The sequence below is a fragment of the Phalacrocorax carbo genome, chromosome 11, assembly GCF_963921805.1.
Source record: "Phalacrocorax carbo chromosome 11, bPhaCar2.1, whole genome shotgun sequence".
Taxonomy (NCBI): domain Eukaryota; kingdom Metazoa; phylum Chordata; class Aves; order Suliformes; family Phalacrocoracidae; genus Phalacrocorax; species Phalacrocorax carbo.
In genome coordinates, this window is record NC_087523.1 from 10,283,312 (window position 1) to 10,310,239 (window position 26,928).

Sequence of the window (26,928 nt, forward strand, 5' to 3'; positions counted from 1 at the left end):
TTTCCAAGTGTGTGACCAAGTTTAATGATACATCTGTTCTGAAACACTTGACCATCAATAACATTTCACGGGTTACGATGCCCAGAATGTTACTTCATAGGTGTTTTATACGAATATTTACAAAGACTTTCAAAATTCAGTGGCACTAAACAGATGAGAAGAACTTAAAACTTTAAGCTACAATGCTTAAAAAATGTAAACAGTTTATTTTACATAGTTGTAAAATATAAGAACTTTCTAATGCAGCTTAATTTTATCTGGAAGGCGAATATATCCTGGTGCCCGTGAACAAGGAATGAGAGAATTCTTTACACAAGTATTGTGCTCCAGTGTGCAAAAAATTATATATAAGAAAGGAATCTAAAGTCCACAACAATTAAAAGACAACAAAAAAATTTTCACGTCCTGAAGTTGAGAAATCTATAAAAACATTTACACATGGTTGCTGACCCATCAAAAACTTGCATAACTTAAAATTCTGAACAACAGCTACTACAAATTCAAGATCTTTCTCGAATGGAATTTTGTGCGAACATCAGACTAGATCATTCAGCATTTTTCCAGCCATACCTCCAACCTTCCTCTCCCATCCCCATTCCTGACATCTAGTGGCCACCAGCACCACCAAAATCCTGTTGATATATATTCAAATTAGTGCATGTAACCAAAAGGCACACACATGTGTGAATACAGTTTCGTGCAGAAACCTGTGCAGGTTCACAATTATGTTGCAGAACAACTGTTCGTAGAAAGTTAGAGTCTAATGTTTGGCAGGATTATTCTTACACATTCCTTTCTATTCTACAAGCCCAGGTTTTAATAGGTAGACACTGCTTTCCAAGGATCCAATATTTGAGTAGCCTTAAAATAAAGATTTAAAAATAAATCAGCCTGTAACATTATTATATTAGATACTTTGCTTTTGCCCGCATTATTTATGGATTTTTAATCCCACAGTACCGTAGCTTTATGCTGTCAGTTGCAAAACAACTAAGATACATATTTCTTTTTGTTAATGAAGACTTTGATTGCTCCAGTAAAGTCAGCTGATAAAAGCACTTCTGTGTGATCTGTCTTCAAAGCTCCTTAATAAGGAAAGAGAATAAACTGTTAGTTCATTGAGGGGGGGGGAAATTGAGCTCTCATTCAAACATAAGCTCTCACTGCGACACCCTTCTATCACATTCCTGTTCTCTATGCCAATACTTCAAGAAACATCTGCATTTCTAGGACAGAGACTTTTTAATCATATATTGGTAAATCTCTACCTCCTAACAGTTCAAGTGTAAAACCAATAATCCTAACTATCACAGGACAACAGCTATGTCCCTCACTTCACATTCTCTCAGGTTTTAAGAATGCAACAGCTGCCAAAATGTTCAACTGCTATGGCAGGAATACATACCCATGCCACTGCAAGGAATTTTGATCTCAAGAAACTCCCCTCCCAAACTGAAAGTGTTCTTCATAATCTTTTCCTCCTCATCCCATGGTATCAAGCAGAGCTCATCTTAAACACCTACCAGAGGGTATGGTATCTGATGTTTCAGAATCTTCTCCCTTACTTTCAACTTCTTGCTTTTCAGAAGTTTCCAGTGACACCATCAAACCAGGATTGGGAGCAAAAATTGCAGATGTGACCACTGCATTGTGCGCTTCAGAAAGAAAACCCAATTTTGATTACCTTATTTCAAGGAATTGTTAATTTTACAAGAATAGCAGGCATAAATTTTAGTAAGTATCCAAAAATCTCAGTGGCACCAGTTAAGCTCATCATTCAAGAAGCAACTGTCACTGTTTTAAGCTTAGGGATTTCAGAAGGTCCTGTAAATGCCCAAAACTAAGTGGCAACAGCTCCAAAACACATCTGATATAAACACAGTCCTGCATTTCCCAAAAACTGCCTGTTTGTAGGAGATGAGAGTTGCTTTTTTTTTTTAATCCTGCCATGAAAGAAAACACGTTTGCATTTGTTTTCAAAGCCAATTTTCTATAAAGGACCTAAGGATTGATAATTACTTTGGTTACTACACTTACACAACCAAGTTCTGCCAGCAAAGCATTACATTCATTCAGAATGTCTTAATGAAGCTGGACAAACTCTTTGCTACTCTGTCTCTTGCCATCCCAATCGTGTATTTGTGAAGAGTTTCCTGTGGACAAGATTTTCTGACAGAGTCCCCTTATTGAAAATCCACCAATTACAATGCATCTTGTTAATAAATTGTTCAAACGAAAAGAGTAGCACTGCTGAGCAAATAAAAACTAAAAGATAAAACACTTCATTTTTTAAATCATATGAGCTTTGATAAAACAAAGATCAAAAGTTGATTTTTACCTTTAATGCCTTCCCAGAAATCATTACGGTCTCTTCTTACAGATGTAAACTTGCTCAAGTCATGGTACGTACTCCAAATATAAACGTATTTATCTTCTGAACCACTTACGATGTAGGTAAAGTCATGGCTAAAGATTCAAAGAAACAAACACATTACTTCTCTCAGCTGTTCAAGCAACTGTTACAATAGCTCTACAGAGGACTTGCAGATTTACAAGTGCAACCAGGCTAAGTTCACAATTCAGATTGATCCTATATTTTAGTGACTGCAGCTCAAAAAAACCCAAACAACAAGGTCCTTAAATGAACGTGCATGCTAGCTTCCTGATGCTCTTCCTCTGGAAGAAAAAGTAGTTCTCATGAATAGCACACAGAAGCTGTTCTCCTGCAGCTTCTTGCATAGAAGAGGGTATAGTCTAACCGCTCTACTCAGCAACAGGAAAATAGCATAATCTTGAAGTGCAATTTGCATCTGTTTGAGTCTCGAACTTGAATGAACACCTGACTGTGTAACAGGAATTGTTTACAATACAATCACGGGCAAAAGAAATCCACACAGGTGGAAGATGAAAGGCATTCAACAAGACTAATGAAATGACTGCACAACGCACACTGACAGAGACAAAACAGTACCTGCAAATCCAACTCAAGTATTTACTTTTAATTTACCTACTGCATGAATATGCCACGTACCTAAACTCTAAAGCTAACTATGCTACAGCCCTGTAAGTAGAGACCACTTAATTTGGGAAATTAACCTTGAGCAGGGGGGCTGGACAAGATGACCTCCAGAGGTCCCTTCCAACCTCAGCCATTCTGTGAATTACTGGGTCAGCCTTAAAGGTGCTTTCAGTGGCCAACAGCTGACAATCAAGATTAAACTTGGCATTATTCCTTAGGCACTGCTGCCCTCCTCTGCTCAAGCATCCAGGTTAAACCCAAGCATTTTTCCCCTTTGGCTTCTGCAAGGCTCAAATAGGGAACAGAAAACAATATTCTTCTCCCTCTACTCCCTCTCTTTTACTGCCTTAAAAACCATGACAGTCACAGTAATATACTCAAATTCAGAAAAGCATCTTATGTCAGCACAGAGATAGAAGAAAAAAAGAGTTCCAACTCAGATTTGCAGGCTGTTTCCTGACAGTGATGATACACAGGCAGTGACCAACAGCCCTGGACAACAGTTGAGTGACCAACACATCTGCAACAATCCCTGACAAAATTAAGGAAATAAAACATATTTATCATGGAGGAGAGAAAAGATGTGGTGTCCCAGCCCCACCAGTTATAGCACAGTTCCTGTATTTACAGCAATAATAATGGACATGCATCATACTGTCAATACAAAAGCATTCACTCATCCACAGAAGCTCCCTGCTCATAGGCAGCTTTGTCATTCTTGACCAGAGCCTTCAGTTACCTTTGTATTCTGAGCCAAGTGACATTTCAGAGGCTCAGCTGCATACCAAGACTAAATTTTAATCTTGTATTATAATACAATATTATACAGTAAACAGATTATTTAAATGAAAACCTCTGTACTTCAGCCAAAGCATTTCCCAGATCTGACAACTCCATTGCTGTAATACTGCCTTACCTAAAGCTGGCTTTGATCTGGCTGCTGCTGTTGACATAACCTTTGTATTTCATAGATAGAGACAGATCTCTTAGGTCATACAATCTGATTCTGGAATCATTTGATGTCACTAGTATCTAAGAAAGAAATAAATGAGATTTAGAAGTGGAAACCATTAGCATGCCCAAGAAGGAGCAAAAAGTTCATTCAAACAGTCAAGAAGTCCTTGTTCGTTGATCAAAAAAAAAAGACATAACGAAGAATAGGTCCAAAGCAGCAGAACAAGATTTAGGACAATGACGTCAAGATCACCCTGACTGCTCTGAACCAGAACAGCTGCTCTTTACTGAAGTGAAATGTGGGCCCAAAGAACAGTCACCGATTTGCAAAGGATATTTTGGACCACATTCCACAATAATATAGCAGAACAGCTATTCTAGTGAGGTAAATTTCTGGAGAGTCACAACCTATCAACCATGAAGCACAGACCAGAGGCCATTACCTGCTACGTAAGTGAACTGAGCTTTTCTTGGTTAATGTGACTTTGCTTCCTTTTCACATTTTTCAAATCAGAAGCTTAAATATACTTATAAGGAGCGGAGAAGTCTATGAAAGGGTTGTCAAAATGAGTAAGGACATCCAGCTGATTAGCCGTTTTGTGGTACCTTAGAAGTGGAGCAGACTGCAGGTTAGCAACAAGTCTCAAGGTGACGCTAGGGAAAGGGTATAGCAGAGTAGCAGTCAAATACGGACCTTGACTTAACTAATCATTCATGCCAAAGTGGCAACTCTCAGAACACCATTAATATCAGATTACAGAACTTCTTATTTGTTTTCAAAAGAGTTTGTGCTGAGCTGTGTTTCATTACATCATCTAACATGCCGATGCACAGGATTTGATGCACACCCAAAGGCACTACTTATTTCTGTATCTTCTACATGTCTTTGGAACGTAGTAATTTCTGTGTCATTGGTAAGAACACAATATAGGTGGCAACAGCTGCTGATCTCTCTCTCTACTAGAGCCGGCTGTTGACCCAACATCACCCCTGAAACTGTATATACAAGTGAGAAACTCTCCAGCTTTAAACTATTACTTTAATAGTCAGCAGCATGTTCTTTGCTTGATGAGAATTTGACCCTTTCAACACAAGACTTCAGCTTAGATTGAAGCTAAACAAAAGGACTGATTCTGAAGAATGGAGTACACTTGCTTGGATAACAGCTTCTGAGCGTTCAGCAGTTTTTCCAGCTCCTGTATGAAGCACATTTCCAAATGAATATTAAATTTGAGAGAGGTTAGTTATGCTAAAGATGTTCACAGAAAGCCATGTGTAAGCATTTTCTCACATTTACATTAATCAGATCATGATCTTATTTTAAAAAGTCTATTTTACTACTGTTTAATATTGTATTAGTCTAAATCAGCTACGAGTAGTGTTCAATTTAGTAGTGTTAAAAGGTTTATGATTTATGTCAGTGACTACAAACAACACTTAGCACAAACTTGATTAAGTATTAGATATAAATATCAGACTCCAGTACTGAGCCAAAGTTGCACTGAAAGACAGTACCTTATTTTCTCCAGGCAGGGGTTCAATGCCAGTAATTTTTCTTCCAACTCTGTTTCGGCCTCTGGTAGAACGCACATGAATTTGTGTATGGTACTTCAAGTGCTGAGAAGATATTAAAATGTATCCCAATTTGAAATAATTGTGTAAAAACTTTAAACTATTTTGCTTCAAGTTCCAATAGATTTGTTTTTTGATATTTAAATAAGCATGATTTTTAGGTCTGTTTGTTATTTAACACCAGAAAAATAGAGTCTCAAAAACTTTTTACCTCCGTGTCATAGAAGATGCATCTTCCATCGTATGTGCCTATGACTGCATATTTGCCATTCTGACAGAAGTTGGCAGCTGTAATCAATTTTGTCTGCCCATCTACTTCATTCCATAATGCCACTTTTTTGTCAGGAATGTTCCAGAGTCGGAGTTTCCCATCCAACGAACCACTTAAGAAGTACCTGTCATCCTGAAAGTACAAACTACATTAATTTCCCCTTGTGCTATGAGTATGCCCTGATTTCCTTAAAACCTTCCCGCCCCATTTCCAAATGGCTTCTCTCGAGAACGTCCCAAATAAAGAGCTCTCAGATGAGTTGATTATAACGTTTAAGATGGCTGAAAAGACAATGTTAAAATCACTCGTAAATGGAGTTAAATTTCTTACAGATTTTTGACAAGGTTACACACACGCAGTGTGTATACCTCAAGTTAGAAAATTGTTCACTGCTACCAGTTACTTTTTACTCTCTCAACGTAAGTCAGAAAAATACTAACCTTGTCAGGAGTTGAAAGCCCTTTTCAGAGTTCCAGATACATCTACCAGTTATGTATGTTCAGGGAACACCAAAAAATGCTGTTCCTCTATTTGAGTTTATTAATATTAGGAAGCTTTATTACAATGTTTTTGTTAAATCATCAAATAAGATAAGTTGGAAGGGATCTCTGGAGGTCTCTGGTCTACCTCCCCTGCTTGTAGCAAGGACAGCCTCAAAAGTTTGATCAGGCTGTAGAGGATTACATCCTGCCAACTTTTAAACATCCCCAAGGATTCTGCGGTCTCTGGACAATCTGTTCTATTTAATTAAATTTTAATGGGAAAAAATCATAACAACATCCCTTACTGGAAATTCTGACTCTTCACAAAGTTACTCAAAACTACTCCAGCTGTGATCTTACAGCCAATAGACAATTCACTTTCAACATCATGCTTACAAACAGTTAAACCACATGGACACTCCTGGTGAGGTTTAATGAAGATGAACACTTAAAGTTATGGTATATTATCCAATAGGGATATTTTTAAAGTGCACAAACTATTATTCTTTTTTTTTTTAATGAAAATAAAGGGGGAGGACTCCTGTAATTTCAAATTCTGCCTCTCTAGAAGGAAGAGGGGAATTACACTTACCCGTGGATGGAATGCTATAGCAGTGACAAAGTCTATATGCTGGAAACAGCAAAGACATTCTCTTCTTGATATGTGCCATAATCTGACAGTCTTGTCCATAGAAGAAGAAAGCAAGAAGTAATTCTGTGAAACAAGAGAATTCCATCTTTATTAATAGACACCAAAGTAACAGAAAATACAGAAGCAATTTGATTGGTAAAGTCCTACCAATTTCTCTGTTGCCATGAAATTAAACATTTTATCCTTTCACATAAAATGTTTTATCAAAATTATCCTCACTCATTGGTGCTTTCCTTAAGCCCAGTACACTGATGCTCAGTCACAGAAAGTTTTCTGGAAAAGTCTCAATGGAAATGAATACTTGGAAAGTAGTTAAAGTATTCAGGGAAGAGTCTCTCCTGCCTAAGATCCTTCAGCCAGACTGCATTCTTAAAACTACAACTGCATTCCAATGTACAGAATTAACTGAATTTGCAAATATTTCACATAAAGCTAAGTTAAGCACAAGGTAATTATCTAATTTTAAGATATATCTATTTATTCAGCAACTTAGAATCTGTACACTGCATAAAACCAGTGACGCATACTGAAGAAAAGCAGTAACGCCGTGAATCCGAAATCACACAGCTCAATGGAAATTCCTCCCAGTCTAAACAATTTAACTTCACTATTGAATACACAATTGTGACTGTTACTAGCTTGATCTTTTTAATTTGTTTTTTTTAAAGACTACTTAATTAGAGAAGCCTAAGAGGTTTGTTCATTTTATCCCAACCATTTCAGCTGGAATAAGCATTGTCTCTACAAATCTTTTCTCTTAACTTCAATGATCATTTCATATCATTTAGATGTATGGTTCCAATGGCAATTGACAAAACAAAAAATGGAAACACAGGAGAACTATGTAGTCTTTAAGGTGCCTTACTTTAGACCAGGAAAGATCAAGAAGATCTGCTGTATGCCCTTTGTATTTGCAAAATGGTCGTTGACGAAATGGGGCATTTTTATCATCTGGGTCTTCATCAACTCCACTGCAAATCTATCAGAGAAGTGTATAGAAACATTTTATAATGTTAGCTGGAAAAATTAACAAGAAAGCAATTACATTGTTACTGGCCCTGTACTTTTTGTAAGAAGTGAAGAACAACTCTTATGACTTTAAAATAAACAACACTACAGTAATAAACAACCAAAGTAAACTTTAAGTATAGTGACCTATGAAACATCTTGAAATTCCAAAATTAAGAAGCTCTATATTTTCCATCCATACAGCTTTTATTAAAGGCATAAGCTGAGAGCAATATAAGCAAACACCTGAAGATAAGCTTTCCAAACAAAGTATATAGGTCTTCAAAACTCCATTCCAATTTAGAATATAAGCTGTAAGTTAAAGCTTCCATATTTCTAGTGCATATCAAGAATGATAACTCCCTAACAAGAGCTCCTTTCAGAATAAACAGGTGCAAAACAAAAAACCCTAGAAGTTCCTATACAATCTCTCTCCAGCAAAAAAAACACTCAAAACAACATCCGTGGTGTGCGTGGCTAAGCAAGCCTATTCACTTACCTAAGGTAAGGAAATATTCCACCTTCCCTCCTCCTCCCCGCCAAAACAGTGTGCCTTAAATAACACTACTGCTAAAACCTTTAAGTTCTTTGTCATGTTTCTTACACTACTAGAAACCAAATATAGTAAAAAATAACCTTAAATAAGTGATTTTAATGGTAAGTTTACTAAAGTATCCGAACACTCTATAAGTAAGAGTGTCTCAATACTTTTGGTCAGTCATGTTCCACTTTATTCTACACAGATGTGAAAAATTTAAAAACGTCAGGCTTTATTATGCTTCCGAGTATCCCATTGTTGAGTTTGGCCTTCCTCAGAAAAGACATCAGGTCAGATGTTAGCCATAAGCAATGCTCCAAGGCAAAACACTAGGACAGGAAGTTCCACAATGTAAGTGGGGAAAAAAAAAACAACCTAGCATTTCACTCAGAAATCTACTCTGGCAGAAGGCCACAGCAAAGCTCTGCAGCTTTTGTAATGCATTGTTTAGCGGTGTACTTTCTTGCTTGCACCCCATACACTTGGGTAAAGCGTATGGGGTAGACTGAAGGCATCTATTGATAAGATAGTTTGCCTATGCCTCAGTGACACAGGGCAAGAACTCTTGAATGTGTATTTGCTTAAAGCAACACTGAAAATCTGGCATTACAGAACAAGGTGACCCCCCCACCTCTTCCCCTCCCCATACCTAGCGTACATACCCCTGCATCAGTATCAGACTTGGAAGAATTCAGACTCTCTTGAGATGGGGAGGGAGAGACACGGCCTAGAACACAGGCAGAAACATCATGGTCAACTCTAAGTTCCCAAGCAACTAGGATTTCTTGTGTTTTAGAGCTGTAGCAATGCATAGAAAGATACCTTCTGTGTTATACTTCATTCGCATGTTATTGAAGTAGTCAAAAGCATTCTTTAAAACCCATATTCTTACTACATTGTCCTGTCCTGCAGATGCAAGTAATCGACCGCAGTGAGAGAATTTCATTGTCCAAACAGCACCCTGTCAAAATGAAAAAAAAAAAGATTAAGTTACATAAAGCACCTTTTTCCATATCAAAAAGTCTTTCTATAATGTAAACTGACAAGATTTAGGACATATACAAGACACCACAAGTAAAATAAGTCGTAGCTCAAACAACCGAAAAGTAACTGTTAAGTCTGGTGGATTGTGCAACATACTTGCAGAAACAGTTTGAAAGGAACAGCCCACAAGGTGGGTTACTGCAAGGAAGGAATTATGGGAGCTCAGCACTACCGCAGCATTCTAGGTAAGACCGGCACAGTTAGTAACAGTCAGCAAGCCAGGGTTCTGAGGGACTTACAACCTGCTATTTGATTTGTGAAACTGGCAAGTATTTGTAGCTGCACTTTTTGCAGCTGTGCTAACACTTTTTTTTTAAATAGAAGTTGTGCTTGGTTACATCAATTCTGGCAACCAAAACGAGTACTACATATAGTTGTTGAATTCAGAATTGCAATGAGGATTTTGCAAAGTCTATGAAGATAACAATTCTTTCTCCACTGCAAAGACCGAAGAGTGAATAGTCAATAAAACACAGTACCACACAAGCAATATTCAATTTCCTCCTGATGTTTAATGAACAGCCATTATGCACTTGACTCCACCAACCTAGCACCCTTTTAGGATGCTTTTGAGGAATTTTGTAGGTTTTAAGAAGTCAAATACTGACATGACGGAAATTAACACAGACGGATTACCAGTAGGACTGGAAACCTTAGCTGTGGATGACAAGCTTGAACTCTCCAGTCACCAAACTGATTGCCACAGGTCATTATCCTTAGCCTAACTCTTCAAAGATGGGAGACTGGTTCAATTGTTGTCAGACAGTTGCTGTCAGCAGAACCACCTGGGAAGTCAGGAGCACTAGAATGTATTTCAGACCCTGCCGGGGAGCATGCACACTTGCAACAGTGATGAACAGGTAGGTTTTTCTGCCTCATTCTCCACAGGCATCTCTGCAAATATTATATTTCCTGGTCTCTCCCCTCCTTATCATTCTGATCCCCATACCCCATTACTCTCTCCCACTTTTGCCTCCAGAACCTATCTAGTACTCCTGTTCAATACTTGTGTTCATCTCTCTCACAGGCAGACTAGTTTATTTGCTGAGTAAGTCAATCCTGCTGCTCTCTGCTCAGTTCTGGCCGTGGCACAGAGCCTATTTCACCCTAAATCTGTAATTGCAGGAACCAAGAAACCAAGTACTACTCGATACCAAAACTCTTTTTCAAGAAAAAGCTCTTGAGAATCCCTGAAGCCAGAGTATCTACAGACTTTATTTTTTTCCTGAACATCTGATCAAACCAGCCAAATTTTCATTTCTTGCCGGAATGTTATTTTCCTGAATGAAACTGCTCTTCAAGAAGAATAAACCTGACAGTAATTTCTGGAGGTCACCAAGTAGATGAAAACTAAAAGCTGAAACTTGGGCTGAGCAGATTCAGCAAAACCACATATGAAATTTGAGAGACCTACCATATGCTCTCCACTGAGATCCTGAACAACTTTAATTTGTTCAAAATCATAAGGTCCCTTGAAGCCATGTGCTGCTTTGAACTTAACTGGTCTTGTATATGGCATCCCTTCATCATCACTGGAAGAGGGATCATCTTGATCTGTATGGAAGACTAAAAGGAACACAAATTCAGCACTACATATCACAGCACACATTTATTAGTAAGCATTTGCCAACACTTTTTGGTAGCAGATCAGTTTTGATTTAGCAAATTTTTATAGGCAACATTAAGATCTTAAACCAAAACAAGAATACTGTTGCATCAAGGACTACAAATACATCTACACTAATCTTAGGTTGCAGTGAATCCAAATACTTAACACTCAAAATAAGAACTGCTATCCTTTTTGGTTCTGCCTCTTTCTTTGCACCAGGTCTTGCATTTATCAGATCCCGCACTAAGTGATTTCTGCCAGTTCAGCATACGCTGAAAATTAGCCATTTCATTATATGGGTTTCTTTGACTGAATATGCCGAAATGGCCTGGTGATTTGCCCATGAAGACTAAGAATTGAAAGAGAGCTGGGGCAAACAACCAGTGGCAGCGTAAGATGCTGAAGTGCAGCAGTTCTACAGCATTTATCTGAGGCTGTGGTTAGACTGGCTTACTGCAGTACTAGAAATCTGTCTGAAAGAAGCACTGATGAAACCAGGAGAATACAGCTGTAGCTGGGAAATCGTCTAACAGGAGCTCAAGCTATATGAGAATTCTAATGGTGGTACTGGTTATCAGACAACAATCTGATTTTATTGAAGTAATGAAGACAACCCCCACTTCTACCTTTATTGGAGTAACTTTCCAAAAAGTTTTACATTTTGATATCCGGACAGCTTTCTAACAGCGTAACAAAAATTATAGTATTCAACTGGTTTAGCTGAAATGGCCTCTCAACTACTACTTTACAAGAATTCATCCTTATAACCCACTTGTCTCAGAATGCCTACCAAACTATAAGCTTTAACTCTAAAAAGCCACAGCAACTATACAGTGGTAGTATACAGCAGTATATGATCCTCAGACAGCTTTGAGTCCTAGAAACCAAGAATAAACAGACTATCCTATAAAAAAACAAGTCAGTGTCACTGACCTTCGTCTCGAACACTCTTAACTTTATTTACAGCACGTTCACCGTATTCTTCAGCAAGGTGCTTTGCTCGCTTTACAGACTTGCCAAGGAATTTTTTCAGCTGGGTCCTTTAAAAAGCAATGACACTTTTTCACCACATAATACTGGCAAATTCTCATTTTTTGCTATTATGAATCAATAGTTTTGATTTGAAATGCAATATTATCTCTTTCTGTTACTGCTTCCTAGAATAAGCATTTAATTTGCCAGCAGTCCTGTAATCTTCAGTTTAACTGCAGAGCAATGGACTTACGTAAATTCAGGTATCGCTTGTAGTTAAAATGTAACTTGTTCAGAAATCAGATGGAGAGCTTCAGCTTAGAAAAACAAACCCTGCCTCTCCTTTGCAGGGACATGAAACAGCATCTTACGTTTTTTGTTTTAGCCTCCCTCCGTCAGTATCAGCTTGTTGTGTCTGCATTTTGTCTTCATCATCAGACTGTACTGCATCATTACTAGAAAATACAGAAAACTTGTTTAATATGAACTCATAATAAATCTAAATGGAATGAAACATTAGTAAAGTAGGATCTGCATTTTAGGATCCATCTTTACTCCTTCATGAAACACATTGGAAATACATGGACGTGATGTTAATCAAATAATAAAACAGACATTTCAACTCTCTGGCATCTTGATACTAAAACTGTGTACGGACTCCAGATGCCAAAGATCCATTACTACCTTCCATAAATTCAAGACTTTCAGCTTATTGTGACACTTTGAAAGCTAAAAACAGACACAATACACTATGTTACTAGGAACTGGTAAAGTGCCACCTTGTTCTCCTACCTTGTTTTCCATAGATCAAATAAATACTGGTTAATTCTGAAGCAGAAATTTGTACACAGAGTACAGTTCTACAGAAGTGAGCTTTCAATGACAATACAGCACTGCAAAAAACCTAAAATTATCTGATGTATAATTCACATAAACGTAGGTTTTTGAAAATAACATCTAGACTAACACAATCCCTGATCATTAAGAAACTATTTTCCTATCAAAGTTTACAGACTCAGTTTTAAATGTTAAGAGGACCTAAAGCCCTGCTGAGGACAGGAAAACCTCAAAGTAGTCAGCTGTACTGATGACCACAGATCTCCAGAGCACTGAATTCTACTAAATTAAACACTGAAAAAGCTGGAGAAGGTGGTAGCATGAACAACAGACAGTACTTAAACATCAACTGTGTTTAATTCAGTATAGAAATGACAACATTTAACACACCAAGTACTAACAGCAGTTCAGCTAGATTTCCAGAGATACTTGCCTGTCAAGATCCAGCAACAACATCAACTTTAAGTTAACTTAAAAGAATTCAATAAACAGCCTAGTTCCTAGAGAACTGGGAATTAGCACTCAAATCAGTCAGACACAGATGGATTGGGACTCTCTACTTGCATAAGAGCTGCCTCCACGCATGCAAAAACGATGAGAACAATGGTATCAGAAAGAGCTGAAAGCTATCATCATTCATACCTGACGTATTCTTTAGTTCTCCTCATGATATGCAAAGTTAGGGGATTAATGCCTGTTGGCAACTTTTCTTCTGCCAAACTCAGGGGTATTTCTTCACCTGTATCAAGGTTTTTTATCATTACACTTGCTAGAATTTCCTATGGAAAAAGTAAGATGTAAAATCAAGATGACTTGATTAGATTCCAAAACCTAGGGCAGAATATTAATCATCCAATATTACAGATTATTTATCTTAATGGGAAATTCTGTAGCTGATTATATATTTATTTTTCAAAGACTAAGTTTAAGTTAAAATTGCCTTTAGCATGTTAGCACAAATATTATCAACCACTATAAACAGATGAACAATTACACATCATTGTAAGCTTCAACTTCGTCAATCAGAAATGCAGCTGTACAGATGTCAGCCGCTGCCTGACACTTTCCACGTTAATACCAAACATATTACGTAATTAAGAGATTTTGAAGTCTTCTCCGTTCAGATATTCTAACAGTTGTAGCTTAGATTTAGTCAAAGTCAACCTTTACTCACAGAAAAAGACATTTAGATGTAACTAGTACTACAAAAAGGAAAAGGGTTTTTTGGAGAATTTAATGATCTGTTCACGATCATGCATTTGTTTAGCAGCGGCAAAAAAGCTATACACAGATACACATAAAAAACCTCGCAGCAGCTCGATAGTGTCATTAGGAATAACGGAAGTTGCCAGCTGAAGAAACTATTTCTTAATGTTAGGAAAATCATTCTCCTATTGCTGACTCCTTCCCCCTTCAGACACAAACTTGGAAACACCAAGTTTCCTGGTGTTTCCTCACATTGAAATCTTGTAACATGTTTGCACAGCTACAAGCACAAAGTCATAGCATTTCAGGTCTAGTACACCTCACTCTTTCAAACGCTAATGCTACATATGACTCAAGGACCAGAGTGCTTAGGTGGATAAAGCCAGCATGCCATCACTCCTGTTCACATCCCTGGTCATGGCATATAGTGGTTCAGAGCGCAAAAAGTGACATGAGACTACTCCAATTCATGTGACAGACTGGAAAAGCAAGCACAAGAACGTACTCTGTACAGACCACATTCATTAATACCTCATCCGTGAGCTCTCTTCCAGAATTAGACCTGGGTCTTTGTGGTCCAAGTACTTCATTTGTTGTTTGGCCATCAGCTGCTTTCCCATTTTCCTGAAATTTTGGAGACAGAACATATTACCTCTAGCGTAACACTGATGTGGTAGACAATGGTACAGTTATTGGACTTAAAATTGTTTCCTGATACCTGTGCAGTGACTATTTTATCTCCACTAGTTGCACTTGCCAAATCCAAAGAAGGCTGAGAATCTTTGGGCATGCCTTCTGTCACTGTACTTGGAGTTAAGAGACCACCAGCTGTGAAGTTCTCGCGAGAAACTGACAAGAGATTCATATTAGAAAGAAGAGCACAACACTTGCCTTAGGATTCTAACAATCTGTAGACTAACATCACACTCCTGAGCACCCTTTCTGACAAGTTTGAGTTTTTTTAAACATCAACTGCCACCAAATCTGCCTCATCAATTGCATATTCCATACATAGTATAGCAGGCACAGGCTCAATTTCACACCTAGTCCTCCTAAGTTTTATTAACAATTTTTAATTCTTTTTAGGCATTTCCCTAGTTACCCAGGACTACTCATTTTCATAGGGCCTCAATCTATATCTTGACTTGTAAATCTATGCAAATACAGATTGCACACATTTTATCTGAACTTTTTTCAGTTTCTATATTGATGAGGCAACTTCTTGCTACAGAAGAACTATTTTGGTAGGAACTATTAGTTTACATCTATGTAAAAGTCTATGAATTAGGAATACTTGTAATACAAAAGGGTGTTTCTCCACTGGAAGAAACTAAGACTGCTGAAGAACTTTTTTCCCCTCATTCATATGTCAACCTAATTAAAAATCACAAGATTGAACAATTCTTCACTTAAAACACAAAAATAGTAACCATGTAGATAACTAGAGCCATCTAGAATAGAATACTTGCCTTCTAGAACAGGTTTTTGCACTTCGAAATCCAGTTCACTCTTCTTCTTCCGGGGTGGTGGAGCTGGCCGTGCAGGCGGTGGTGGTCTTGGAGGAGGAACATTTGTTGGAGGTGGTGGCCGTGCTGGGACAGGCTTCTTTGTGCTAGCAACTATATCAGGTTCTACAGTGAGCTGCCTTGGTGGTTTTGCTGGAGGAGTTTCTTCTGCTGTAGAAAGGTCTTTGGTAGATAAATCTGAAGCCACTTGTTCTGAAGTATTTGCCTCTTTCTTGTCTGTAATGTCATTATTTTTTGATGTTTCTTCCTGTGCTTCAGTTTCATCCATTTTATGGTCAGTTGCATTTGTTACTTTTGTTAGTTTTTGAGTTTCCTGTTGCTCAGAAGTCAAGAAAAGCTTCCCTGACTCCAGTTCAGTGTCCTTGCACACACTCTGATACACCGGTTCTTTAGGGTCTTCTTGTAATGATATTTTAGCAGCTAATACTTCTGGAATACTACTAATGATACCTGCTCCAGAAATCCAAGCATTTGCATCTGAAGTTGGAACAGTTAGTTCTTTTCCTCTGGAAGCTAAAGGATCGTCATCCAGTTGTGCCTTCTGGCTTTCTTCTATAATACTGTCAATAATCTAAAAAACAAAAACCAAAACCATTCAACTGTTAAATAGCAGGCATTTCTAGGGTACACTTACCAGTTAGTCTGTACAACACCCAAAAGGGCTCTTTCATTGAAGAGTTGCTTTGTATACAAAATGTATATTTTGTTTAAAAATTCTGGAGATCTACATACAGAAATAGGCATAACTGAAAAATAAAACAAAGTGAATAACTTCCATTCCTTTTCAATATAATTTGAGAGAAAGTTAGGAAACAAGAACTGTTCACTCTTCAGAGTTCTCATGCACTGCTAAATATGATCCTGTAAATTGCACATAAAATTCAACACTGGTGAATCCTAAATATGTTTTTAGAACACAGTTTCATATTTTCCCTTTAGGTGGACACTCTTACTAACATTAATGACAAATTCTAACCTATGTTAGTTTTAGGATGAAGACAGTTAAATTATTTAATATTTCTCGTGTGATGCTAGAAGCACATAGTAGTATTTAACTAACCTCTTTTGAATCATCTTGTTTCATTTCTTGTACAAAGGTTTCATTTCCAGCTTTGTGTAGATTGCTATCTGTATCCTGTCAAAAAAAAAGATGGTAGATACCATAAGATGATGGTAGTAAGTCCTTCAGTAACATGATCTAACAGAAATATAGCTACAACAAATTAAATAGTATAAAGGGCAAGAGTTCTGCTACCTTTTCACACATAACTGCTGCGAGATAGATGTTTAAACAGTAATGCACAGTACACAAGAGTATTTCACACCACCATACACAGAGAGAAAGCCTGCACAGCGTTAAACAAAGAATGCAGTTATCTTTAAGAGGTTTCAACCTCTACTAAAATAAAATTGAAGGTAGCATGAAGTCTAAAGCAACATACACATTTAATAACCTGCAGCAATATTAAAACTTTTTTTCTTCATCAGCTTGTGGGAAAGGATGCAAGAACTGTATTATCACAACATATAACAAACTTCTTTTAGAAATTTCCAGGTTAAGTCAGGCAGACCTATCAAATGGTCACAAATATGCCTTTGAGGTTTTGACATGGAATTTTGCATTCTAGAATTTATTTCTCATGCACACTGTCTATTTTTGCCAGTCATCTTCATGCAGATCCTTCCAAAATCTAAATAAACTGCAGCAGAACAAATTAAATAACTGGATTTAGGCAAAAACCAAGAACATTCTCAGAACGTTTGGATGAAAGACTGCATGAATAGTCAAAGCTGAGTATACTGTTTATTCTTTATATGTGTATAACCAGCACTACCAGGATATTATACTACTGATGTGAAGTCAGCTTGGAGTTTAAGAAGTACAGTTTCAAGATACACAAAGAGCATCAACACTTTGGCATATCCTATCAAACAAAGACTTAATAAAAGCAATTCACTAAAGGTAGCCTCGTGTGCCAAAATACTGTAGTAAATCTTTGTAATAGTTCTAAGTCTTATTTAATTAAAAAAATATAACGCTTAAGATAGACAGCCCTAGGAATATTAGAATTAGATTATACTTTGGGCATGTTAACTATGTTAACTGAAAATATTCTAGTTGTGAGTGAACATATTCATCAATTCCTGAAAAATCTTAAGTTCAGAAAAGCAAGTAGTGTATATCATAGAAGGATACTGCTTTAACCCGAAGCCTGCTTTAACCTCAGTTAATATGGTCTAGTAGGAACTTCATCATATGCATTCTGTTCTACAAAAATATTGATCACAATGCCTATAAGCATATATATTAGCAATATTTAAAGGGGAATCTGACAGAATCCTTGACATTGGAAGGGTCCTGGAAGGTCCTGTAGTCCTCAAAGCAGAGCCAACTAGAACAAGGTGCTCAGAGATGTGTCCAGTCAGGTTCCGACTATATCCAAGGACGGAGTCTGCACATCATCTCCCTGCAACTTGTCCCACTGTTTGACCATCCTGCACAGTCTATTTATTGACCAAAGATGCAGGCAAAAGCCTGTATGTCTCTCAAAAGAGGAAAAACTCCTCAAAACTACCTCAAATAATTAAGTTACTGAGCTTAAACGTTAAAGAAAAACGAAACGCATCTCAGCTGATTCCCTGAGTTGAGATATAGAACTGCTGTTCTACTCTCCTTCCTGTCCGCAGTTACGAAACTGTTCTGTTGAGGTCAGCAGTCTTCAACTGCCTCCCCACAAGGTTAAAGCGCCCAAAGGCTAGCTGTTACCATTATAAACTATTTTGTTAGGCTACTAATTTAATTCCACTTATATAATTTTGCATATAAACAGGATACCTAATCTCCATATTAAATAGGTATTTTAAAAGACCTCCCCATCTTTTTTTGGACCTTGACAAGATTTAGAGTTACTGCCTAGTACAGATATCTAAGAAATTTCTCCTTAAACTTTTTTGAGACACTTAGCTAGTCAAGCAGAATCTTTATAGCATACTAACATACTATAATGTGTTTCAAAAACAAAAAAAACCCCACACAACTTTTCTAGACATCCATCTCTGAGAGTTCTGACCTCAAGAAATGGCATATCATGTAGAGACAGCTGCAACTATAGAAAAATTCCTCCTTCTCCACTCACTCCCCCTCCTTCCACAAAGTTTTTCTAATCTAAATGCAAGTTCTACTTTGCTTTATTACTAAAATCTAGCTTCAAAGGTATGAAACTTAAATACTTGAGTGTAATCAGAGTCTACAGAAGCTCATTATATTAATTTCTAATTTTATTGACATTAAACTCACACACCTGTTAAACTTTGGACTTAGGAAATATTTCTTACCCATTCCAAGACTAACAATACCATTAGTCACACATTCACTCAGCTGATATGGTATCAAGCAGAGAAGCAAGTACTTTTTCCCCCTTCAGAAACTTAGCTTTGAACAAGTGACTTAGGAAGATACTTAAAAAAATAAAATATCTACAAGCCACATACAGAATGTCATAGCTAATAATTCCATCAACAAGACACTGAAGTTAGTTTTGAAGTTCATTGACTGCATTGAGTTTAGTCAGGATGATAGAGCAACATTTCTTGAATGGCTTACACATGTAACACAATCATTAAATGCACATTAAAAGAGAACACAGAATGGGATAAGTTGCTGTTCCATAAGAGACACTGTAAGGTATGGCATCACTGTAAAAAGATTATTGATTCAGAGCAGAGTGTTGCTGAAAAATCAGAAACGCTATTTCCACTACGATTCCCCAACACTTTGCAGACAAAACAGCAAGCCTTCTTTATGCAGCAGTGTTGCACAGCATCACCTCTGGCCCTTCTGAGACCAGGAAATGAGTGTTATTTGGACAAGGTTCTAATTCCTCACTTTTTAAATGTGTGCCAGATTCAGCTGCACTGTCACTATGCACAGATGCAGCATACCAATTACCTGCGTGGGAAGTGGCAACGCTGTCTTATTAAGCTAAATATAGTGTTCTATCTTCACATAACCTAGAGGGAAGGCTTTTGAAGTACAAACACTAAGATTTTTTCATATTTTCAAGACAGAAGAGAGCAAAGTCAACTATTTAATATAAATCAAGACCAAAAACCAAGTGCTGCAGAGACTTGCTTACTACTCACAAATCACTTGAAAGTAGTTAGTCTAATAATTAAGTAGAGCTCAATTAAATTGCACATATACATTTCAGAATAAAATTAGCTTCAAGATATGTTAACATACCCTAAATAAAAGTAAAATTGGAACTTCAAGAGACATAAGCACAACAATTGCTACCTATCACAAGAAAAGCCTATAATTTCCTGGCTGTGTAGATGTTAGGGCTACCATAGCACATCTGCTTTCAGTAGAAGTGCTCAACATTACATTCACCAATGAGCATTTGATTGATATTAAGAAGAAACTCACCTTTAATACATAGGATCCAACTTTTGTTGGTGACCTGTAAGAAAGAGAAGGCAGACTTAGGTAGAGCTCCAAGAAAAAAAAAATCTTTTGACAATAAGCTTCATATTAAACCGCCTATAATACCATCTTCCTTTACAGTGAATGTATACTTGATACTTTAGACCAGCAAAGTGAACACTTCTCATACCATTCCTTTACACAAAAGGCTCCAGAGTTAAGTGCTCAATTGTCTACAATGCACAGATCCCCAGCTTCTACAATCCCTGAGTTCTCAGTAAAATCTTCTAGAAATCATATTTCTATCACCCTTTTCTAATAAAGTGATGCTATTCCAAGTACAAATTTCAAAACATTTCACATCACAGAGAATTTAAAATTAGCACGTACAGGGAGCACAGGGTGGACATCAAAGAAACCAAAACTCTCAGAAAGCAGAAGTACAAATGCTCTAGTAGCTTGTAAATCAAGTGCCAGAGCTCTCATCTGTAGAGCTGACACTATCATAACCATTCTGCCCTTCAGCCTCTGTAGTAACTATAAGGTCTTATTTCTAATCATGACTCTCAGTATAAATATAAGTATTTACATTATAACGGGAGGGAACTAGTTTTGCACTACTTTCCAAAATGCATACTCTGAAATAATGAATTTGCGTTAGCATCCACTCATATATAATCTTTCATTTCAGTAATTACATGAAAGAACAAAGTATCTTAGGGGAATGGTATAGAATAATTACTTCTCTTCAGGTCACCACTCAATCCAATCAGTGAATAGTCAACTCCTACTATATCCTGAACTTATATTTGCCACAAGTTTTCAGAATTCTTGAAGATATTTAAATATTGAGTCACACTGCTTACTCTGACTATGGGATCTTAACTCTATATATAAAGACGTTGAAAGGCTGGACCAGATGATCTTTTGAGGTCCCTTCCAAACTGGGCCATTCTATAACTCTATTAGTTTGTCAGTCACCAGCAGTGACCAAATTACAGATTACTTCCTTAAAAGCTTACTACCAAATGGACTACAACCTGGATTGTACAAGCATCCCAGCTGGCTACCAAGGTCAGAGACACTTGACAACTTTGAGTATTGTCTTGCACCAAACAATACAGACAAGATGGAGATCTCAGTCTAATTTGCCCCTCCTGCCTCCAACATGATGGTTTCAAGGGACAATACTTCTGAAAAAGGAACTTATTTCCATTTCATTTTAAAGAATTTTAGTTCTTCTCTTTACTGTCTAAAAGTGTTTCATTATGAAAAGAAAAGATACAGCAGAGTTAAGTAAACAAGAAAGTACAGTGGATGATCAAGTATAAAGCCTGTATCATTTGTAACTAATTTAACACCTTAAACCTAGATGCTTCCATCCAGATATTGACACTTAAGATGCACAATATCGATAACACTGTTTCGAAGCATAATCCTCAGAGAAGGTGCTAACCCAGTGTGCAAAAAAGAAAAATCAGTATTTTGACCTGAAAACACAAATACATCTTTTGTCTTCCAAAATGTGTTGTTGGGAAAGGCCACAGACTGTGTTGAATTTCTGGCTACTAAAATGTTTTCAGTTCCACTATCAACTCTTGGATTTCCTTAGAAATAGTGGAAGAAATGTGTGTCCGTTCATTAAATCCACAAGATGACTTTAAAAATAAAATATATTTATAATTACAACATGAATGCCTAGGCTTCATCAAGGTGTAGGGTCCTATCGTATAAGGCACTGCTAAGACTTTACAACCTAAATAAAACGCAAATCCCCCAACTGCAAGTAGATACTTTGGTTTTCTGTTGTGACACTGACCACCAATTAGCATGTCACTTCTGGTACACGCAAACCATTCCTCCACTGGTAACACAAAATAAGGTTCAAAAGACATAGCTAAAGAAGTTGAAAGGGTAGCAATTAGTTTGGTGGAAAATCCACACTCAAGCTAAAACAAATCTTATTTCCCGTGCTCATATTTCACCCTGGGAAAAAACCGCTCAAGTGATAAAGGTTACAGAGATAGCAGGTATAGAATGCAACATAGTGCTGATAGTTTCATATAGCACATGCACATGTCTTACATTAAGGTGAAACTTTGTTGTTAAAATTACACGCTTTTAAAACCTTGCAAAGCTCATAACTGTTTGGCAATAATACCACTTTCAGACCAGCTTATAATATATTTAAATAAGTTTATTGGCTTGCCTGAGATTATTTGAGCTAAGGGTTTATAAGCACCATTGCTCCTTTCATCATGATCAGGTGCTGCTTACGTGCCATTACATTCACAAAGTCAGTCACAGAATAAGTTTAGTAATTGAAGCCTCTTGTAGTTCAACATTATTCTGGCACGGCCTCACCTTCCAAACCTCCTGAAGTTATCAGCCTTCCCCACTCCCTAGTTTTACTTCACGGCCACTAGTTTTATGGACGCAGTATCTGAAATGCTTGCATTTTTTAAAGAAGTATATATAGTGGCAAAAGTGTCGGAAAAGATTTATATGAAAATAAATCCAATGATCAGATACTGATTTTGCTTTGAAAGGTCCATAGCTTTAGTGTTACAAGGCAGAACATCAAGACTGAGCTAAGGCACAGAAAATGTAAGGTGAAAACTTAATCTTGTTGTCTAGTGTGATTGTTTGGTAAACAGTGGGATTTAAAAACTGATAACAATAGATCTTGTAGACTGCAAGTCTACATCAAACACTTCTAACAAGTTTTCTTACACTAGTTTAACAAAGGAAGGTTTCAAGGTTATTTACAAAGATTGAACAAAAATCAAAGAAAAATCCCATTTTACCTACACAGACATAACCAGATGCCTGATTAATCTGAAAGTCAAGACTACAGGAAGCTGCCATTCCCACTACAAGGTAGCTCCAGTCTAGTACCTATTTGACATTTTCAACACATTGTTGCTAAGTTTTGTGACAGAAAACAAAACATTTAGCTCATAAAAACAAAACAAAACACCAATGACATGAATGACCAGCCCTGGTCAAATCCCAGAACACCACTGCCTGCTTTCCTGGGAGGATGTACATTGTTACAAAGCAGGTGTGCTAACAGGCAGATGAAAAGAAGTTTGAAGTGTATGTATAGCAGCAGTGCGCTGCACAGAACATACAGGTTCAGCAACCAGCCCACTAACTGTATTTACTTTACAAGTCCTTCGGCTTGCAGAAGCACAGAGTGTTCTCCTCCCTCTAACTGATGGCTGGCCTGGAAGCTACAATTATTCTCGATGTAGCGCTCTGTGGCAGTCCACACCTTAAAAACCGCAAGGATTCATTACTGCAATGCACTGCTTGTGCTGCCCTTGGAAAGCGTTTGGGAACTTCAGCTAACTCAGAATGCAGAAACTCGTCTGCAGTGTTGCGAGTCACTACATCAACATAACTACACTTCCCACTCCATCTGCTTGCTGCCGAGATCAGCTTTGCATGTTGGCTAAAATACACACCAACAAAGAAGTTGTACTAAGCAGGTCCTGTGTGTCAACAAGGCACATCTTAACCTTAGGTAGCTTCCTACAAAGAAGAAAGCTAGATTCTTTAGGAAAAGCATCGAAGCAAATAAGACTACTGAAGTTAGAATTCAAGACCACCATCTCTTGAATTCAGTGCCTTTTGTTTGGTTTCTCATAACGATTTTTAGGATACGAGTACTCTAGAAACAAACTTGCCCCTTACTGTTAGGCATATGATGTTCAAACTATTAGATTTGGCAGTTCTTGATTTCAGAGTGCATGGATCACTTTTCTTATAAATAATATATAAGCAGGTTTGTCACATGCCTGCATCCAAACAAGTGTGCCTTACATCACATTTTCCTTCTCTCAAAACTGACATCCTCCTTCATGGAACAGTTTGTGCCTCTAAATTTCAGGTCTTTCTCTAAATCTCTTCTGTGGTTAGCCTTTTAAAAGCAGAGTGACAGAGGTTAAATAGAGGCATCTTCTGTCACGCTACCTCTCCACTCCTCTGGCTACACAACAAGCACATGCCCTCACTAAGCAGTCTACAAAGGCACCTAGATCTTCTTTCTAGGGTCTAAAAGAGCATGTAGAAACAGACATTGTCTGGGACCTAGTTATCTAACAGATGGACATTCTCCACACATCCTGTCAAAAGTAGAATTACATGTAAAAGCCAAGATATACAGCAGAAGTGAAGCATACAGGCCTGGCCAGAGGGGATACAATAGTCTCCAAACATCTGGTTTAAACACACTTTACTTTATGGAAGTCACGAATCCAGGAGAGCTATCTCAGTCCATTATCACCTGAAAGAAACATTTTCTAACAAGTTCTGTAATTTTTGCCAATTAATTGTTAAAGAGCACCAATTATATATGTACTCGAGGATGCAGATATGGTGCTTTCCTTGACAGAGGGGCTTAAGCATCAGTACCTATTGACTTACAGTAGGAATTGGGAGCTTATATCCTACTTAAAAATTCTGGTCTTTCACATCACATGAGACAATAAAACAAAAACAGCAAACAAGTCGCAAGTTTACATAAACAGTTGTCACCACTTTCAGAATTTCTGTATCAGCAGTTATTAAACTTCCCCACACGGAACTCGGGACAGGGGGAAGAAGCTACAAACCCCATATTTTTTATGAGGGCAAATATATCTATGCCGCTTCACTAAAAACTGGCTATAGGACATGCTGTCAAAAAGGTTTCCCAAATGTTTTTGCTGATCTTCAGAACACTGAATGCACAAGGAAATGCTCAAACTGCAGAGGGCAATACTCAGTTGTTTTTGATTGCCCTTCCTCCCACAAGAAGGTTTTGATTTTTCTTTTGTGGGACCCAACTCAATGCCATTACGCACACACAGGTCTCAAATCTACAATCTACGAGCCTGCTTCCAAGAAGCGTCCAACGTAAATGTGAAATTAGCTCTCAAGAAATCTCAAAGCTTATGTAGAGAAAACACTAACCATATTGTTAGCACAGATTCAATAGCAGACTGAATTACAGATTCAGTATCTGTATTGCAAACTAAGTCCTCTGAGATCACCTCCTTATTTGACTCAAGCTGACAGGATTCTATTGACTTGAGTCAATAATGCACCCTTATAGGTTACGGAAGAATAATAGAAAAGTTAAAAGCATCTTCCATTTTAGTTGCTAGTGAGTGGCTCCATATCATTGTGTTCTGCTTAGATACAGGTTGAGGAAACCTGCAAGGTCAGGACATATAGCATTATCTGTATCAAGTAAAAGGCAGGATGTGCAGTTGAGCCACGTGTAATCACTCACTTCTACCAAAAGGTCTGGTTCCCCCTTCCTGCCTGCGGCTTCCAGCCACACAAATCCCATACCTTCGCCCCCTCCTGTCCCCACCCTGCCAGGTTCCAGATGCTTTAACCTCTAGAAACAGCAAAACCTATTCAATTTTTCAGCTGTTTTCAATAACTGTGAGTTAAGGCAACTCACAGAAGAGTCTGATGATCACTAGTGTCTGAGCAAGGTAAGCAGCTGGAGCAAAACCTCATTTCAGCACAAGTACTGTTAACTTGGCTTACCACATCTTGCAGAACTGTATGCCAAGATGTGCTTTTCACCAGGCTACATAAAAAGCTGAGTTCAAAGAAGCCTTGATACAGGATGTGCGGGTGAGGAGAACAGATCTAGTCGTTTGTTTGTTCTAGGCATCCAGTGACCACTGACACACAGACTGAAACAAGCCCTTAGTCAATGATTAAAGCTTCAAATGGACGGATCCCACAATCCATATCTTACTGCTCTTCGAACAAGCTACATGAAACCTCATCCTGCAAGGTCAAATAATGGAGAGGTTTGGTCCAGGCTACATGAAAACAGAACTGATACAAGCCATAACCTGTTTAGCACACATCTGGAAAGAGATATCTGCAGTTTGAAGAGAGGGAGCATGTTTGGCTAACATCAACAACACGGTGACACTGTTCGTTAGTTTTGGCGTAACAGCACTAGGAATCTACATTACAAAATGCTGTTAAAACTCCAGTACACAGAACCATACACTGGCTAAGCACAAGACATCGAAGCAACACCATTAAAAACAAATGACAGCGCACACTAGAAGTTGCTTTACACGCAGCAACTGCTAGCCTGTTGCTGAAGAAGCTCGTTCTGTTCTTTTCCTCAGAAAATCTGTTACTTTTATCGTATTTCAGGGATTAATTCTGTCGGTCCCGGTTTCATCTCCGCACGTCTTTCCTGAAAACTACGTACGCCCAGCCCGAGGAAGACAGATATGATCTCATCAAGATAATGGCTACTGCCATCCCCACAAGCCTCGGGTTGTGCACCGAGAACGGCTCCGTTTCTTCACAGACTTTCGGGCTTGCCGCCCGCCCGCCCAGCCCGCCGCGGGCGCAGCCCGGCCCGCCGCCGGGACGGCCGAGCACCGCGCTCGCCGCCGCAGGGCCCTCCGCTCCCCGGCTGGGGGGACGCGGGGCTCGCCCCGTCCCTCCCCCGCAGGAGCTGCCGGCGGCCGCGCGGCGGGGGCGGCCGGCTCCCCTCAGGGCCGCGCTGAGGGAGGGAGGGGAGGGCAGGGAGGGGAGGGGGAGCGGCGGCCGCGCCGGACTCACGGCGCGGGGGAGGCGCCCGCCAGGTGCACGTCCTCGGGCGCATCGTAGAATTCCTCGGTATCGCTGTCGGAGGCCATGGCGGCGCCGGGCCGGGCCCAGCCGCCGGCAGCGCAGCGCAGGGGACGGCAGCGCAGCTCAGCGCAGCGTAAGGCTGGGCAGGGCGGCCTCCGCCGCCACCTCAGGGCCGGACGGGCGGGAGGACGGGCGTGGGCCGC

General features: G+C 38.6%; 1 protein-coding gene across 1 annotated transcript; it reads right to left on the reverse strand.

The window, feature by feature from the left end:
• Positions 1-26,928, reverse strand: WDR44 (WD repeat domain 44). Its single transcript, XM_064462987.1, has 20 exons — positions 26,714-26,928; positions 20,120-20,153; positions 16,751-16,825; positions 15,634-16,261; positions 14,883-15,013; positions 14,696-14,788; positions 13,601-13,737; positions 12,493-12,576; positions 12,083-12,189; positions 10,955-11,106; positions 9,319-9,457; positions 9,159-9,223; positions 7,816-7,929; positions 6,891-7,013; positions 5,757-5,948; positions 5,489-5,590; positions 3,936-4,051; positions 2,339-2,466; positions 1,524-1,655; positions 1-1,085 (listed from the first exon to the last, which is right to left on the reverse strand). The coding sequence occupies exons 1-20, from the start codon at positions 26,788-26,790 to the stop codon at positions 991-993; spliced, it is 2,724 nt and encodes a 907-aa protein (XP_064319057.1). The 5' UTR covers positions 26,791-26,928; the 3' UTR covers positions 1-990.

Excerpts from the sequence above, each read along its gene's own strand:
- WDR44 (XM_064462987.1), bottom strand. The coding sequence starts at position 26,790 with ATGGCCTCCGACAGCGATACCGAGGAATTCTACGATGCGCCCGAGGAC. Across the intron at positions 12,577-13,600 it reads AGAACTAAAGAATACGTCAG|TAATGATGCAGTACAGTCTG; the intron begins GTATGAATGATG and ends TGTATTTTCTAG. Across the intron at positions 2,467-3,935 it reads CAGATCAAAGCCAGCTTTAG|CCATGACTTTACCTACATCG; the intron begins GTAAGGCAGTAT and ends TTGAATCTTTAG.